Below are 15,635 nucleotides of genomic sequence, written 5' to 3' on the forward strand. Positions count from 1 at the left end.
CGAGTGCCGCATAAACGCCGCCACTAGTACTGTTAGCCATGGAGATTAATATCGCACAATTGCAGATCCCTTACATACTAAGTATAGGCTCCCGACGTGGCTGGAATGGTGGTTACATTCAGTATACAAGGTGGCGAAGAGGATCGCCAAAATGAGGAGATTATCGAGATGAATGATTGCCTGTTGAGAGCATCTGATATATTATTAGTTCCTGTTAACACTAGTGACTTGAAGACCTACCTTTGGACGAATACACAAGAGGTTACCAGGGAGGATGGGTGCACATTGTCACCGTTATTAGGAACGTCGACTTGCTGTCGGGCACATCATGACATTTTGACAAAGGCGTTCATTTGGCCGTCGAGGCCGGGTGCGTTTTCCCCACAAGCTCAGGTCACAGCTCCAATGGAAACTGAGATACGTATTCTAGCATCAATCTCATATATGATCTGAGTCTTCTCCAAGATGCAGCCTGAAGCTAAGGCTGTATCGCATCGAATCATGCAGTTTCCATACTGCCAAGCATATTACAAAGCACGCTAAATGAGGTATGCTGAAGGTGCTGTGCAAAGAAACGATGAACCCTCGTTGGGTTCTCCGGCGAAACGTTGTGGATGCATGCTTCAAGTCTAACCCGCTTTAGGACTCGGAATTGAAACTCAGCGTCACCTCAATTGGCGGTCGACCGGTCACAGAATAACTTGTACTCGACCTACAATATGTCAGACGGAATACAAAAGCTCATTCAAGAACGTTCATCCAATATTTGTCTGTAAGTTTAAGGTATCTACATCCAGGCATCGACACGATGTAGGAATTATACAACTACTGTCCGCCCCCAGTCAAGAACATTGTCGAATTTCGACTCATGCGCAGCTGTCACTCTGGTGAGCGGAAAGCTCGTCAAGTGGCAGCTGTCTGACTCCGGCTGATATGTCGGGGCCTTTGCTTTCCATTTCAGACCTGTACATTAAAAGCCTCGTTGAATCCATGCGTTTGTCTTCATATCCATGAACCGGATCGATAGGGCTGGATAACACGAGGTCAATTCCAATTACTAGAAAAGCATTTCCTTCAGCCCAACTTGCTGATCTATATCCTCTGGCCCCTCGACGTTACATACGATGACCGTCGTTCCATCCTCACCTCAGAGCCCAATTTCAGGTGGTCCGCTACCTCAATACGGGTATGGCTCTGATCATACCTTTGATCGCCTTATCCAGGACAACCCCTTCTTGTTTCGGGTATATACTCCGAAGCAACGCTCCCCATTCTTTGATGCTACTGAGCCATACTTTGTTGGCCAGAAGTACAATGAGCAATATAGAGAGGCCGCAGAACGGCTTAGACAGCCATTTACAGGCAAGTCAGTAGCTTCAACGAGCAGTTATGCGGATGTTGCCCAGCACATGGACTGGACGCAGAGACACATGTCCCCTTACATCTCGACTACGTTCAGCTTTGCCTGGGCTATTTGGGAGGCTACCCGCAGGTACCGGGTTGGTCTCAAGCATGACATTGAAATTGCCATCATCGATGCACGTCAGCTCGCCGGTCGAGCTGCGACCCGCCCTGGAGCTACTAAGAAAGGGCACACCCAATGAGTCAGTGTTTTTTGATCGGACTCTTGGCTGCTCTGATAAGCTGATTTTGTGACGTAGAAGGCATCTGGACTACTGGAAGTGGTACAGATTCGCATTGGAGTCGCAAGACGTCCTTGTTCATGGATCTATCCCCAGTTCGGCTGTTCTAGCCTCAGTCCCCCTTCTAAACATCATCGACAAACTCCCGTCATACTTCCTCCGCCAAGATACCATTGTCGATAAGCGGTCGTCTTTATCGCAGTTTAATATCTTATCATGGGATACCATGGATCGCAAGCCTAGTTTCCGCCAGTTCTGCCAAGATATGTCGGATCAGTTCTTGCAGCTTTCGACTGAGCATCGTCTTCGCGATGCAACTGGAAGCTCCGTTCGCTTGGCAATGACATTTCTGCGTCCCTGGTTCCACAGTGTTGTCGTGGACGATTTCACTGAAGCGACCGAGACAGTCTGCAGCCTTGCCTTCATAATTGCGCAATGGCCAGCTCAGTGGTGGTCACGAGACCACGTCGAGATGTGGGATGTCATTCGCTCCCTCGTCCAATCTGTTGGCGAGGAAGTTCGAGAGAAGCAGAGAGGGATAGCGGTTGAAGAGGTTCGGAGATTGCAAGGGGTGGTCTCCAACCTTGAACGTGTTGTGCAGGACTACGAAGAGGCCGAAGTTGCTTCATCAATTGATTCCACGAACGACATGATGGAAGCCGAGGTCGAAGGATCTGTTATTATGCCCCCCTCCCCCCCAGCGTCTATCCTCGAATGGTCGGCGGACGAAGATACTCTTATATTAGCGCTCCCAACAGCTACTGCCCCACTAGCTGCATCTCTTTCGCAGGCTACTCTGGTTGATGTAGCCGCACCCGGTTCTGAGAGTCTGGGTAGCAATCGGCCGAAGACACCTACCCTCATTTTTGCCCCTACGATTGTTGTTCACCAACAGCAGCGGTCCGCCACAGAGCGGACTCAGCCTACACCAGAACCGGAATCTCCACATGGAGAACTACGACGACACCCAAAGCGCCGACCGCATTCGCTAGCCGAGACCGCAACCTGTATCGTCACAGGGCTACTTGTCGGCGCTTTCATAACTCTCTGTGTAGTCAACTCTCAAAGACGTACCCTCATCTATGTTACGTAGGGCCCTGGGCCAGACCGACGAGATGGGAATAGCGCAGCGGAGAAGTGTTGTAAGATGACCCGTGCAGTAATACTAAAAGAAGATTGTATCGTTACAGTATAACCTATTGGATATCTATGTGTCGTAGTTCGATTTCTATCAGAAACCGAAGCATCCTAATATGATCAATAAACTCGATCTATATGCAGTAGTCTTTCTGATGTGCGTGGTGGCGAATACTCTCGTTATAGCCCAACCCACGTTCTGTATTTTGCCACGTCTCCTGCATGACGTTCCACAACAGCCTGCACTTCGTCTCCCCAGACAGCTCTCGGGTTTTTTCTTGAATGTGCTTCCTCCGTCTGCGGTGTCAAACACTCTCTAACGTGCTTCGCTGCCTCCGTGGATTCGAAGACCACACAGTTCTCTAGAGTAAGTGGCTTCGCTGGGTCCCACCGCAGGAGTGTTGGATGTGCAGGAACAACGTGAGGAGGCACAACAGAACGACCGAGATGCAGGTCCTCGAATATCAGCGCAACATCATCTTCATCGATAGGTAGTTTACTGCACAAAGTGTAAGGCGGCTCAAAGATGCGACGTGTGAACTCACTTGATCGGTTCCCCGATGAACTTCGATTCACGATGCAAGAGATCACGAAGGAGACGCTCATAGAGCTTCTTGCGATTTTTTATGGGCAAAGGGTTCAAAATCGGTTTTCCGGCCATCTCACAGAGGACGTAGGTCGCGATGTGCAGCCCGAAAAGAGATGGCAAGGAGCCTGCCCCGCGGAAGAACAGTAAGATACTAGGATGCCAGTTTGCAAAGAATGAAGACATACCGAGGACCGGTAATATTCGCACCCTGAAGTCATCGAATACTCCAAGTTCTTTTACGTCGCCTTTCTGGAATTCTTCCTCAGGAAGGGGGAGTAACTTCACATCCCTAGGGACTTCTGTGGAATAAACGACAGGAATCCCTGAGGATACACCCTGCAGCCGTAACCTACGCCGAACAGAGCGTGCGAGAGGGTCGTACATGGTGTACGAGATGTCACTAATCTGAATTCTTGTAGGATCTGTCTTTGCACTAGCTCCCATAGACGAGAACACCTACAGTAGCATGAGTTGGATACGATTGGATACCAATCAGTGACTAGGACGAACTTTGATATGGTGCTCATGGCAATACTTTCAGCAAGTCGACTTTCGTGGTGAATGTTGTCTATTGCATCTGTTCATAACAAGCTGAGTGGAAGACGAACTGAGATCGAGGAGCGCATTGACATACCGATGACCCATTCTGCTCCCTCTAGCAACCTTCCCCCGTCTTCCTTCCTCCAGATCTCAACGCGGCTGTCCACCTCCACCCACGCGCTGATCTGCTTGAGAGTCCGCTCAATGCACACCACCTTCGGCATTCCTACATCCGCACGCACAGCCGTGGCATGTCTGTTCAACGAAGAAAGCGTGACATAGTCGAAGTCCACCAGTCGGATCTTCGACACGCCTCTGCACGTAATTAGTGAATCACAATAACACAGATAGTAGACGGTAATGAGCACGTACGACCTCACCAACATAACTGCTACCCAGCTACCAACACCACCGCAGCCAACAACGACAACAGATTTTTCCCGAACCCGCGCCATGCCCTCATCCCCGAAAAACGCATAGCACCGCGCGAGCTGCTCTCTGATCAGCTCTTCGTCGTACCCATCAACATCAACGCGGAAAATTTGTTCATTCATTAACTCATCGCCCTTTGGTCTCAAACGCTGTTTGGGACCTTCATCCTGGTCTGTTATTGACTTGAGGATGTCTCGATCGAGGTTGCGTCTCCGTTCGCGTCGACTGTAGGTATTATATGCAGTAAACAGGCCTGATGTCAGTAGAGATGCAGATACAGCTGCCAGAATCAGCTGTGTCCTGTGTGATTGCGCAGAAAATACATTCATGAATGAGAGATTGTGAAGACCACGATGGTCGTATAGGGTCAGATGCAGAAGTAAGTATGTTGAATGCGTCAGTGACTCAGGTCATGTGCATGAGCTCGGAAGAAAAACTGTCACTCCATTATGCATCAGATGTTCATGATCCCGGGATCGATCAATAATCAGTCAATGTTGACAACGTTTGCGTCCTTGTGTAATAGAATTCCTGCAGCTCCTGCATACGCATGCATATGTATGTAGTACTACGGGAGTGTAGTAGAACCAGTGGAACAACTTGAATGTCACATAGCCGTTTTAACTCTCCGACGAAATTGGCGTCTATCAAGGATTCCAAATTTGGCTTTTTGCAACTCCGAACACAAGCTCACTCCGTCACGCTTTGCATCTCGATAGTACAACATTTATGGCTCTCAACATAACAGTTTTCATGTTAGAAAAATTTAGAGTATTGTCAGAAGGCAATGTGAAATCACTAGTAAAATTTATGAATTTTTCGGTGATTGCAATGGCTTCCCTCTGATGGATTAAATTTATTTTTTAGCGTGGACAGTGCATGTTCTGCGCAGTATTTCGCTGCCGCAAGCACTTCCAGCCCGTTTTTCATGAAATAAAAAATACATACAACAAGCTACGTACTAATTATTCTATAGAAACATTGTGCGAAGGAAATGAGTGGAAGATGAGTGTGCTACATTGCGATTGCAACTCTGGGCCAAAGATAGTATGTCATAAGGTTTATCGTGCACAATCGTCGCGCACTCCTATGCTATCCTGCAGTTTCCTTTCTGCCTCTAACCATTCGGTAATGGGGCTGTCCTTGCCTTCCCATTCCCACTGGGCTAAGATCTTCTCCTTTTGAATCTCCAACTCTTCTTGCACGTTTGCTGTACTAGACATGTCAAAGTCGTACATACGTCCTGTGCGTGCCGATTCGCGTGCTACAAATTGACTGAATGGGAGACGAACGTCCTGGTATGCCTTCAGCGCGGCGGGTACGCTATCCAATGTTGTGAGAGGGTGAGAAAGAAGACGACCAAGCACAAAGGCATCCTTCGTACAAATGAGATCGCATAGTCTGGCGAAAGATCACGCCTACCTCTATTGCCTGGCCAGCTCCGGCGCCAAAGTAAGGTGTCATTGCATGGCACTATACGCCGATTTCGTCAAAAGATTTTCTACATAGTCAACAAGAAGCGTACCGCATCACCCATCAAGGCAACTCTATCAGATGCAAATAATGGCAATTCATTTACTACATGAAGCGCCCATCTTGAGGGGTTTTCGGAACACTGCAGAAATGTCGTCAGTCGAGGGCGGCATAAAGGACATAGCCCAAGAATTACTTTCAAAAGGTTTTTAACAGCAGGTTCGAAGTCCTGATATGGTTCCTGAACCTCTTCATGGGACACAGATGAAACCCAACAACCTTCAAAAGGTGTGCCAGCTTTCTCCCCATCAGTAACAAATGCCACGACATTGATCAATGTTCCTTGTGAAACTGGATACGACACGACGTGCTATGAAGTTATAATGCGGATTCATCAGCAAGTGGAGACCAGTGATAGTAACGATCTACCTTTCCCATTCCGCAAAACTGAAAATGGGAGTTAATCATGACGAGGACCACTGCTTTTCTGCGGACTTACTATCACAAAATCCTTCAAGGCTACATTGTTTGGATCCAAGTCCGAGAGCTTCTTCGCCGGAAATACGGTGCGATAGACGAGCGTCCCGGTCCAAGATGGATCAGTGTAGTGTCTTATCTTACTTGGGTCCACGACATCTCGGTCTAATGTTTCGAAGATCGTCTTCCGCACTGAGGAGTGGACGCCATCTGCCCCTATTAACACATCCGTAGTTGAGGTGCTGTCATCAGCGAAGTGGAGGATGAGTGATCCTGATAACTGCTTGTCATATCGAGTGAGTCGTTTATTAAAATGAAGACTGCACGACGAAGGGAGGTATTGCTTGAGGGTGTCCATGAGATGTTGACGGTGCATATTAGATGACATTAGTGTGAGGATTTGCTGAAACCATTCGAAACCACCCTGTGAAATATTAGACCTCCTAAATTTTGGCACTGTCAGTACGAATTAAGTGACATACGGCTGAAAAATAAACTCTTTGACAGACCATGACTGAAAGAAGGGGGTTTGGTCGAAACACGGGAGATCTCTTCGTACATGCCGAGCTCTTTCAAGACCTCTGATGTACGACTCGGGATTGTAATCCCGGCCCCAGTAGTCGTGATGGTGTCATGCGCTTCATACAAGTCTATGTGGATATCCTGATCTGCAAACTTCCCGAGTGTGACAGCGAGAGCAAGCCCTCCTATGCCTGCACCGCTGCACAGGAAATTCAGTCTGCGCTACATTCTTGAGGGATTATCTGACTCACCAGATTGCTACTCGAAATTTAGGATTGGCTAATGAGAGCGACATTGATTATAGGTCGGACTTTACAAGTGCTATAGCATGGGGTCAGTGGCTACATCTTTATAGGTTAGTTCGACGAACTATTTTGGGGTAACTAGCCAGGAACTGAGTCCCAGAAGCAGAAGTGTATCGTAGCGATCGAAGAGCTGGCATCTGCTGGCAGACTGCAAATATCTGAGTCCGCATTTCGTGGAGCCGTAGGGTCGGAATGTGCTAGAACCTGAAGTGAAAACGACCAGTAAATAACTAAACAGTGGTGAGCCGTTTTGCTCAGGCCGTCCACTGTTGTGAATCACCGCGATACGATCATCGGGTCACAATGACTGTAGATAAGTATTTTGGCTTGGCAAAGATAATATCAGAAGGACAAGCCATTCTTGGCCGATCAGCGGGCTGGATAGCGGTAAATGGAACGCGAACAGCGGCCATAATGGATGGGGATGGGGCGTTCGATGTCTCACGGGTCCACTCTGCAGGCGAAATTAGTCTATTTTCAGGAGCCGATCACGGTGCAGCCATAATGGCAGATGCATCTAGGACAGCATTGCGCAAACCTGATTTTGCAGGTCCCCTCGTTAAGGAGGTCGAGAACCACAGGGATGATGCGATCATAAGTCGTGAATTGGCAGAAGGACGGGACATACGAAGAGTCAGTTCATTATGGGGAATAAGAATAGCTGTCTCCGCCAATGGAATCTTGCGCGAGTTTACGATGGATGCGAAGGTTTTAGCCACATCCATAGCCGATGTCACGGTAATCTCAGGCAGTGACTGTACTTCAGAATCAAATTTCTCGGTCGGAAGATACTGCCAGTATGGTGAGTCCGGCATAGATGATTGTTAGAACCGATGCTAGGACATCGGTTACTCCTAGGGTTAAGCTGGTTGCAATTGGAGAAGGTTGAAGCAGAAATTCAATTGACAATACACAACCGTGACGTCACGGTTATTTTAAGACTTTTCGGAGTAACCCGACTTCCAAACTACGTTGGTAATCCTAATTTGGAACTAGTTATTCGTGCCCCAAAGTTACTTCAAGGATTTACTAGGACGGTTAACCAGAGATACCTCTTGTCGTTGTAACTTGCCATGACGAAGCACAGTAAAAATAATACGGCATCTTCGGTATTCTCTTACGCTGAGAGACAGAAGGCGGAGTATGGTACGAAACGGGTGCGTCTGCTCAGCTGGATCATACGAAGCTTTTCACCAAGTATTGCAACAGCAACGCCTGGGTAATGAATCAATGCGAAATTTCGACGCATGTTCTTTGTGCTTGCAACGAGCGAGAGAGCCAATAGCATGCGATCAAGGTCATTTATTCTGCAGGGAGTGTGCGTACACCGACCTATGTAAGTTCACAATGACATGTACAGTTTCATACAAATTGAGTATACAGTGGCACAGAAAAAGGATATTAAGCGGCAGAAGGAACGCCTTAAGCAGTTGAAGAAAGAAACTGAAGAGGAGAAAGAGAGAGCTAGAGAGGCAGCCAGGGAACGTGTGCTTCGTGATTTCGAGAAGGGTCAACTGGGATTGTCTGCGAACTTGCCGTCTGCATCTGGTGTCGGAGTCAAAGATTGTACGTATCTCGTCTATTCACTTCTCGTATTGTGCTCAATCGTTCCCAGCTCGATCATCGAAGCGCAAGCTTGACTTCGACTCTTCAACAGTTGAAACTCTTACCCGTGAAGCCGAAGAGGCAGCTCTAAGACAGATCGAGCGAGAGCAAGCGGAGTCATTACGACACAAACTACCGGACTTTTGGCTGCCTTCGCTGACTCCCACATACACCTCAAGCGGTTTGCCGAGCTCCCTCAAGGATGTTAAGGTTCAAACAACCTGCCGGGGAGGGAATCCACCCCACCCGATAACGTTGGTGTATATCATCTGTCATAGGCAAACAACTTCTCATGACGTTCTCAGCCTGAAGTCATTGGTCCCCGTGAAGTTTACATTACTACCCGCCGCGTCGGCGTCGCAATCATCAGATTCTACTCCCGTGGAGAGCGACAAGGGTAAATCCAAGCTAGAGGATGATGGAATTCCGATTTGTCCGGCCTGCAAAAGTAATCTTCACAATAATAGGGTGATGTTCCGTGAGTCCATACCTCTGAAATTACTTGCAGAATTTGACCATTCGTAGTCATGAAACCGTGTTCCCATGTTGTATGCAAAGTATGTGTCGATAAGCTGGTGCGGGTGGCCAAGCAGTGCATCGTTTGTGATCACACACTTGGTGATGAAGACATGATCGAATTAAAGAGAGAAGGTGTGTATCTGTTTAACTTGTTTGGGGTCGTGTAGGTCCATGTGGAGCAAAAGGACTGCGTTTGTGTCACCACATTCTGATTCATTATATTGCCAGGCACTGGCTTCGCAGGAGGCGGCATTGCAGAAGCGAAGAAGACAGGTGTCGCGTTCCAGGGTTGAAAGTATTCGTCTGTATCAAGTTCGACTTGATAGGTCTTAAGTTAGTTTTCACAGTTCAAGTTGCTAAATGTTGTCCTCAGTTGATTGAATGTGCGCTGTTTTGATAATCCCTCCACAGTGATTTCAGAGTTACCATTCATGTTTCTTTGTCCCCAGACCGTTTGTACCGTGGCCCCAACTCAAATATCCACAGCCCATCACGTTCACCCAGCTCTTTCCCCTACCCGAGTCGTAACTTTATTGTTGTATTTGCGATTCGACTGGTACACATTAAGCCCCAGAATGGCTTTGAATGCCTATGGTAACCTGTCTTCTTCAGAATGCAAGTCCCTGACTTTCGCAGGGGATAACATTACTGCTGGTACCCAATATGTATGGAGTAACAACAGGCCACCAGATTCGATGTTCTTTCGCAACGGTTTGGTTAATTATAGCTAGCGCTGCGCCGGATATACATATCTTCCTGAACGCTTGACCAATGACAGTTACTCGTTATAGATGGCACTAGTAGCTGCTGATGCAACACCCAGAGATTACAATTTCGGTGCGGTGATTATCAATTCGAACTCATGTCTCTCATTTCAAATCCGCGGCTATAGCAATCTGATAATATCTCTCAGATCTTAGTGCGTCTCTCTTCGAGACCAGTTGGCGTGTCATGTAAGAGACGTGGTTCACCTTCTTTACAGAGACTCTCTTTCGGACCAGTGCATCGAACAGTCCAATTCGTGTCAGGTATATTTTTACGATATATAATCTTATAATGACTTTGGAGCGCGGCGTCCACCCGCGTGCCAGGGCGCAAACTTCAAGCCCACCGCTCCGCTATGCCTGCTGGAGGTCGATTACTTTTGAAATAGCTTTTCTCCGTCCCCCAACAAAAAAACAACGAACAAAAGCTGATGTCATGGATCTCGACTCAGATGTTTGGGACAAACTAATGATGAGATTATGTGTATGTCTCCCTCTTCATTCAGTTTTATTCATAAATTAATTGGCCTTTCAGCTACATCTAAAGCTCGGCATATGATCACTTCACAATATTCTTACAACGTCGCTTGAAAGCTGATGACAGCCGCAACTATCTCGAGTTCAAATTTATGTGCCACACAAAGCTTGTCAATCACAAGCCACATCTCCGAAAACGCACAGATGAAAAACCTCAATGGGGGCATCCAAGAATGTGTTTAGCGGCGTGGTTGGCACATCCGGGGCACTGGTTCTACATAGGAAAATGACTGAAGTATGTGAGACATTTGCATGCAGAAAGCAATGTGTAAGAGCAAGTAACAGTATAGCAGGCTTGTAAGGTAAGGCGTGATTGACGTACAACAATGCATGGGAAAGAAACAACAAAAATATCGTGTAGACATGATATAAATGACTGAGATTGTGTAGGACAGCGGGGGAATGAAAGCAATTGGAGTCACAGAAAATGCAGTAATATAGAGAACGAACCTCAAACTAGCTAGACACCTATGTGAACAAACACGATCTGCTGTTCCAGTGGAATATTATTGTGCCGCAATTTCTTCACAGCCTTGTGCAACGCCACCGCAGCCCGCGTGCAGTCCAATCTTCCTGAATCATCCACCAACTTGTCATAGAAAGCAGACACGACTTGCCGTGCAACCTCGTCGTCGACGGACCACATAGAACCAATCACACTGCGAAATCCGGAGAATTGCATAGCTGCAGCGAGATGGATCGACTCGTCGGGACTCCTCTCATCGCCCACGGTAGTGTGGCAAGCCGACAAGAATGCAAACTCTGGGTTCTGCCAGTTGGACCGGACGATGTCCTTGATCATCAACGGCCCATCACGCATTGCGAAGGAAGATTCAAATGGTTGTTGTCGATTTGGCATTCCGTGGCAGGCCAGGTGAAGCCACTGGTTATCATTTAGTGCATCGAAAACACCCTGCACTGTTGCAGCGTTGTCCTCGAGCGACGTAAAGGACAACATGATAGGTATGAGACGCTGAGCTACGGCGGCTAATTCAGGAGCGACGCATCGCAGTTCCTTCCCTCCGTCCGGGTTCCCTTGACCAATCGCAACAAAATTTTGAGTAGATGCATATCGAGAAACACGCTGTCTCGCACGAACGAGTGTTGCCAAAGTGGGGGCATAAGAGGATATGTAAATCTGTGACAAGTTGTCTCTCTCCCTCTCGTAGGGTCCTGCTGCATGCAGAGGAAGCAAAGTGAATTCAGCGGTGGGACACCACCAGATACGTGAGCCAGGGTGAACATTCGACATCTTGAGGGCTTGAACCACGGGATCAACGATATCATGCCAAAGCTTGCGGAGGATGCCCACAAGCTTGTTCTGATGATCGCTACAACCAAATTGCTCTGCGATGGACTGAAAATCGGAGGACAACTCGGAGACTTCGGACCGCGTGACATGAATTGGAACGTGGACAGGATTTTGGTCACTTAGGACAATCAAGGCATCGCAGCTGTACTGACTAGCATTGACGATGATGACAGGACCTTCTTCGGCGGCCTTCTGTAGGTCGGAGAACAAGGGGGGCAGGAGAAACCGAGACAAGTCGGGGAGCATGCGGATGCGGGAGACGACATCGTTCCATTGGATGGTTAGTTGTCGGATTTGTGGGGACTGGTCTTCAGTAGACTGATCAAATGCCGTACGAAGGCGAAAGCTCAGCTGCTTGAACTCTTCCGCCAAGGCTCCGCCGGTGTCACCGGGCAGGGAAAGTCCATCGAATGGCGAGCTTAAACGTGCCAACTGGGTCCAGAATACTGCACGGCCTTGCTCCACCAGTTCCACAGCAGTTTTCAGCGCACCATGACGAACGCTGCGCGAGAAAGCGTCCACAGCAAGCGAAGCCGTGGCCATCCTCACGACATCAAAATGACGTGACGAAGACGACAAAAGAGTGACATGCTGATCTAGGAATTTCAATGCAGTATGATATGCAACTAACGCAGAACTATGGTTTGTCTCTTCAGCAGCAGTAGCCCATGACTTGGCAGCAGTAAGATCCCTACGGGAGACTGCGTGAGATATGTGAGGGAGTTGCAAGAACAGGATAAATGTTTCATCAAGGTCAGACGGGACGCCCCGCTGCGTGAATCTGTCTCGAAGGCTGATGGCGAGATTGTTGAGAGTGTATGGTCGAAGAGAATGACCAGGGGGACGAAGGAGTAATGCAGCGCGATGGAGCTTGATGCACTCATCAAGGTCCGACGGGACGCCCCGCTGCGTGAATCTGTCTCGAAGGTTGTTGGCGAGATTGTTGAGAGAGTACCATCGATCAGAATGACCGGGGGGACGAAGGAGTAGTGCAGCCCGATGGAGTTCAATGGACTCATCAAGGTCAGACGGGACGCCCCGCTGCGTGAATCTGTCCCCAAGGCTGTTGGCGAGATTGTGGAGAGACCACGATCGATCAGAATGACCGGGGGGACGAAGAAGTAGTGCAGCCCGATGGAGCTCAATGGACTCATCAAGGTCAGACGGGACGCCCCGCTGCGTGAATCTGTCCCCAAGGCTGTTGGCGAGATCATTGAGAGACTGTGATCGAAGAGAATGGCCGGGGGGACATCTCTTCAAGGCCGCTCGACATTCTTCCACGTCGTCTACCATGCTATCATTGCTATGATACCACAATCAAGTTACACGAGGGCTGTCAGGAACACAGAGAGGATGGATCTGAAGAGCGCAAGTGGGCAAAGAGGGCAAGTACTATCAGGTTATCGTCAGCACAAAATCCAGGTCGCCAAGTTTGAATCGCAATGCGCACGCACGTTAGCAGAGATCCTAGCAATGAAGCAGTAGTAGAAACCTGTGAAAGTGATTCAAGTTAATGTTCAAGGTTGAAGACCTTCCAGCTACTTTCATATCGATCATCGACCAGATGCAGTCATTATTTTCGTCTTGCCGCTTCTATTTACTTGTGGAGCTGGACAAACAACTTGAGGGACCCACTTGTATTGAATATGTTTAGTATCACCTTTCACCTGCGTGTGCTTAGGCTCTCGAATGCTTGCTTCCAGTCGGAGTTGCAATAATTATTTGAAACACCTCGAAATACTACTTGCCATGCCTCCTCCGACTGGTCACTGCGCTACACTTCAACTCAATGGTAAACCAAGTTTAACGTTAGTCTGCAATCTCCGGTTACTGAATTTGTGTAGGTGAACCGAGAAGAACCAAGGCTAGGTCAGAGCTCCACCAACTAAGACTCCAGTAATCTATTTAGGCATCAAGTCAGATATGATGTTCTCTTGAAGCATTTAAAGAACAATAAGATCCTCGGATTCAGGATTCATGCATCCTCGATCAAACAAGCATCTTTGTTCGTTTCGCTCAGTCACAATCTAACTTGAAGGTCAAATCCGTGGCGTAGCAGTGGACTTCAGTGTAGTCAAGCACCATGTTATGTCGTTGTGTGGCGCTCCTTTGACAACAGCATTGTGTGCAAGCTGAGCGCTGAGTCGCAAGCGAAGCGATGCTGCTGTGTCCTATTCTCACTGCCACTGCCAGCTTTGACAATTCACCTCGTGTTTGTATTCCTTCTTCCTACAGCGTTTGGTCCACAGTCCATATATCCACACACACAATCCGGACATATAAACCACGATGCAGCCCATATTCATGGTCTTTCCAACATCTCTCCCACTATCGATTGCCACACCAGATCATGCTGCTCAACACACTACCAGATAATGTCTCGTCCCAAATTTTGGAGCCGTTCGAGAAGAACTCTCAGCAGCACCTTCTTACAAATGACTTGGAGATCAGAACACGCAACATGATGAAGTGCTTTGCGAATACCCCTGGTGCTCTCCCTCCGCCAAGCACCACTGTCCGTAGCGTTTGGAATCTTACGCCTAATGACAAAGTCGACACGATGCCTATGCCGTTGCAGGGAAATGTTATCTTCCTCCGCGCGCCACCAACTACAATGGAGGCTACTTTCGCTGTCATCAATGATCCTTCATCTATCATATATGAGACTTGCACTCCTACTTCTCACACATGCAACGTGGATGATGTTTCCTCGAACGACATTGCTGAAGGTTATCCGCCCAAGGCGGATGAAAAGTTATCACTGGAAACCAACGGTCCTGAGGAAAACGCATTGCCTCCGAACGACCAGCGCCCCTCGGACGCCGAGAACAGTTGTGTAACGCAACCCGGCGAATCCCCGCTCTTCGCGGGAGGGTTTGGAAAAATCGTCGATGCCAAAATGGAAGAACTCCGAGTTCATGGCTTTGCTTTCGTTGTCAAAAGTCTGCTGACCGCAGGAGCGCAGAGCGTCCAGTCAGCGCCGCTTGTTTCGATGGTAGTGCAAACGATGTTAGACAGGCTGGCGAAGGAATCGCCGAAACAGATGAAACGTTTCGAGAGAGCCTTGCGCGTGGGCGCTATGGATGTGTTTCACATACACTGGAAACCAGTTGAGTCCTTCTCCGCTGATTTGAGAAAACGGGAGTACTAAACGTTACTCTCAGGACGGCGACTGGAAGGACATATGCTCTACATCTGGTCGACACTCTGCCCTCACGCTGATAGGAGTGAACAAGGCTGGCCTTCTGGGATCGCTCTTTTCTGCTAATGTCGTGACAGCCGAAGACATCGCCCATTGCTTGTCCATACTATTGGAGGACATACACTTTGACCGTCTGATCGCCATACACGCCCTCCTCTTATACGCAGACGACAGATTATGCAAACAACGATATCTGCCAGCATTGATTCGGCTCAAAGAAGAGTTGCGCGTTGTCGATCCACTAACTGACTTGTATCTGTGGGGTCCTGTGCCACATTCCCAGGCCCTCATGCAGGTAAACATTAAAACTTGCTGTTGGTGCAACTATGTCTAAGCAGATCTTTGTCAGGATATTTTCGATACTATTGAAGGCTGGATGACTATTCAGGCACACAAGCGCGAACAATGTCGTGTTTTTGCAGAATCACAATCAACTCAGAAGCCTCCTTCGAAGGTTGTAGGGCCACGAATGCGTGCAGATACAATGAGAAACAAAGCCTAACGCTCGAGGTTTGGATGCAATCAGCCGGGTTGCGCTGATGTATTGTAAATGTATATTGTACTTTCATGTCCGTCTG

General features: G+C 48.2%; 6 protein-coding genes across 6 annotated transcripts; 3 read left to right on the top strand and 3 right to left on the bottom strand.

Moving 5' to 3' along the window:
- Window positions 1–1,124: 1,124 nt before the first annotated feature.
- DFJ58DRAFT_884952 (uncharacterized protein) lies at window positions 1,125–3,140 on the top strand (the record flags this gene model as incomplete). Its single annotated transcript, XM_041394619.1, has 3 exons — window positions 1,125–1,492; window positions 1,548–1,604; window positions 1,662–3,140. 3 exons carry the CDS (start codon window positions 1,125–1,127, stop codon window positions 2,734–2,736), a joined length of 1,500 nt encoding a protein of 499 aa, XP_041249725.1. The 3' UTR covers window positions 2,737–3,140.
- DFJ58DRAFT_760559 (uncharacterized protein) lies at window positions 2,720–4,769 on the bottom strand. The gene is made up of 6 exons (XM_041388426.1): window positions 4,282–4,769; window positions 3,978–4,224; window positions 3,880–3,903; window positions 3,555–3,825; window positions 3,326–3,494; window positions 2,720–3,279 (listed from the first exon to the last, which is right to left on the bottom strand). The coding sequence occupies exons 1-6, from the start codon at window positions 4,668–4,670 to the stop codon at window positions 2,961–2,963; spliced, it is 1,419 nt and encodes a 472-aa protein (XP_041249726.1). The 5' UTR covers window positions 4,671–4,769; the 3' UTR covers window positions 2,720–2,960.
- Window positions 4,770–5,298: 529 nt separating this feature from the next.
- Window positions 5,299–7,409, bottom strand: DFJ58DRAFT_696253 (uncharacterized protein). The gene is made up of 9 exons (XM_041383471.1): window positions 7,184–7,409; window positions 7,065–7,134; window positions 6,801–7,012; window positions 6,314–6,747; window positions 6,244–6,261; window positions 6,011–6,184; window positions 5,867–5,956; window positions 5,764–5,814; window positions 5,299–5,717 (listed from the first exon to the last, which is right to left on the bottom strand). Exons 2-9 carry the CDS (start codon window positions 7,106–7,108, stop codon window positions 5,403–5,405), a joined length of 1,338 nt encoding a protein of 445 aa, XP_041249727.1. The 5' UTR covers window positions 7,109–7,134; window positions 7,184–7,409; the 3' UTR covers window positions 5,299–5,402.
- Window positions 7,410–8,191: 782 nt separating this feature from the next.
- Window positions 8,192–9,535, top strand: DFJ58DRAFT_713552 (uncharacterized protein; the record flags this gene model as incomplete). The annotated part of the gene is made up of 7 exons (XM_041383927.1): window positions 8,192–8,275; window positions 8,328–8,454; window positions 8,502–8,684; window positions 8,734–8,977; window positions 9,029–9,201; window positions 9,249–9,374; window positions 9,471–9,535. 7 exons carry the CDS (start codon window positions 8,192–8,194, stop codon window positions 9,533–9,535), a joined length of 1,002 nt encoding a protein of 333 aa, XP_041249728.1.
- A 1,006-nt stretch (window positions 9,536–10,541) lies between these two features.
- Window positions 10,542–13,533, bottom strand: DFJ58DRAFT_676959 (CHAT domain-containing protein). Its single transcript, XM_041383130.1, has 3 exons — window positions 13,310–13,533; window positions 11,547–13,247; window positions 10,542–11,516 (listed from the first exon to the last, which is right to left on the bottom strand). The coding sequence occupies exons 2-3, from the start codon at window positions 13,146–13,148 to the stop codon at window positions 11,004–11,006; spliced, it is 2,115 nt and encodes a 704-aa protein (XP_041249729.1). The 5' UTR covers window positions 13,149–13,247; window positions 13,310–13,533; the 3' UTR covers window positions 10,542–11,003.
- A 672-nt stretch (window positions 13,534–14,205) lies between these two features.
- On the top strand, window positions 14,206–15,559 carry DFJ58DRAFT_722135 (uncharacterized protein; the record flags this gene model as incomplete). Its single annotated transcript, XM_041384861.1, has 3 exons — window positions 14,206–14,964; window positions 15,020–15,352; window positions 15,407–15,559. 3 exons carry the CDS (start codon window positions 14,206–14,208, stop codon window positions 15,557–15,559), a joined length of 1,245 nt encoding a protein of 414 aa, XP_041249730.1.
- Between the last annotated feature and the right edge of the window lie 76 nt (window positions 15,560–15,635).

The sequence above is a fragment of the Suillus subalutaceus genome (genome assembly GCF_016647625.1).
Source record: "Suillus subalutaceus strain FC151 chromosome Unknown DFJ58scaffold_6, whole genome shotgun sequence".
Taxonomy (NCBI): domain Eukaryota; kingdom Fungi; phylum Basidiomycota; class Agaricomycetes; order Boletales; family Suillaceae; genus Suillus; species Suillus subalutaceus.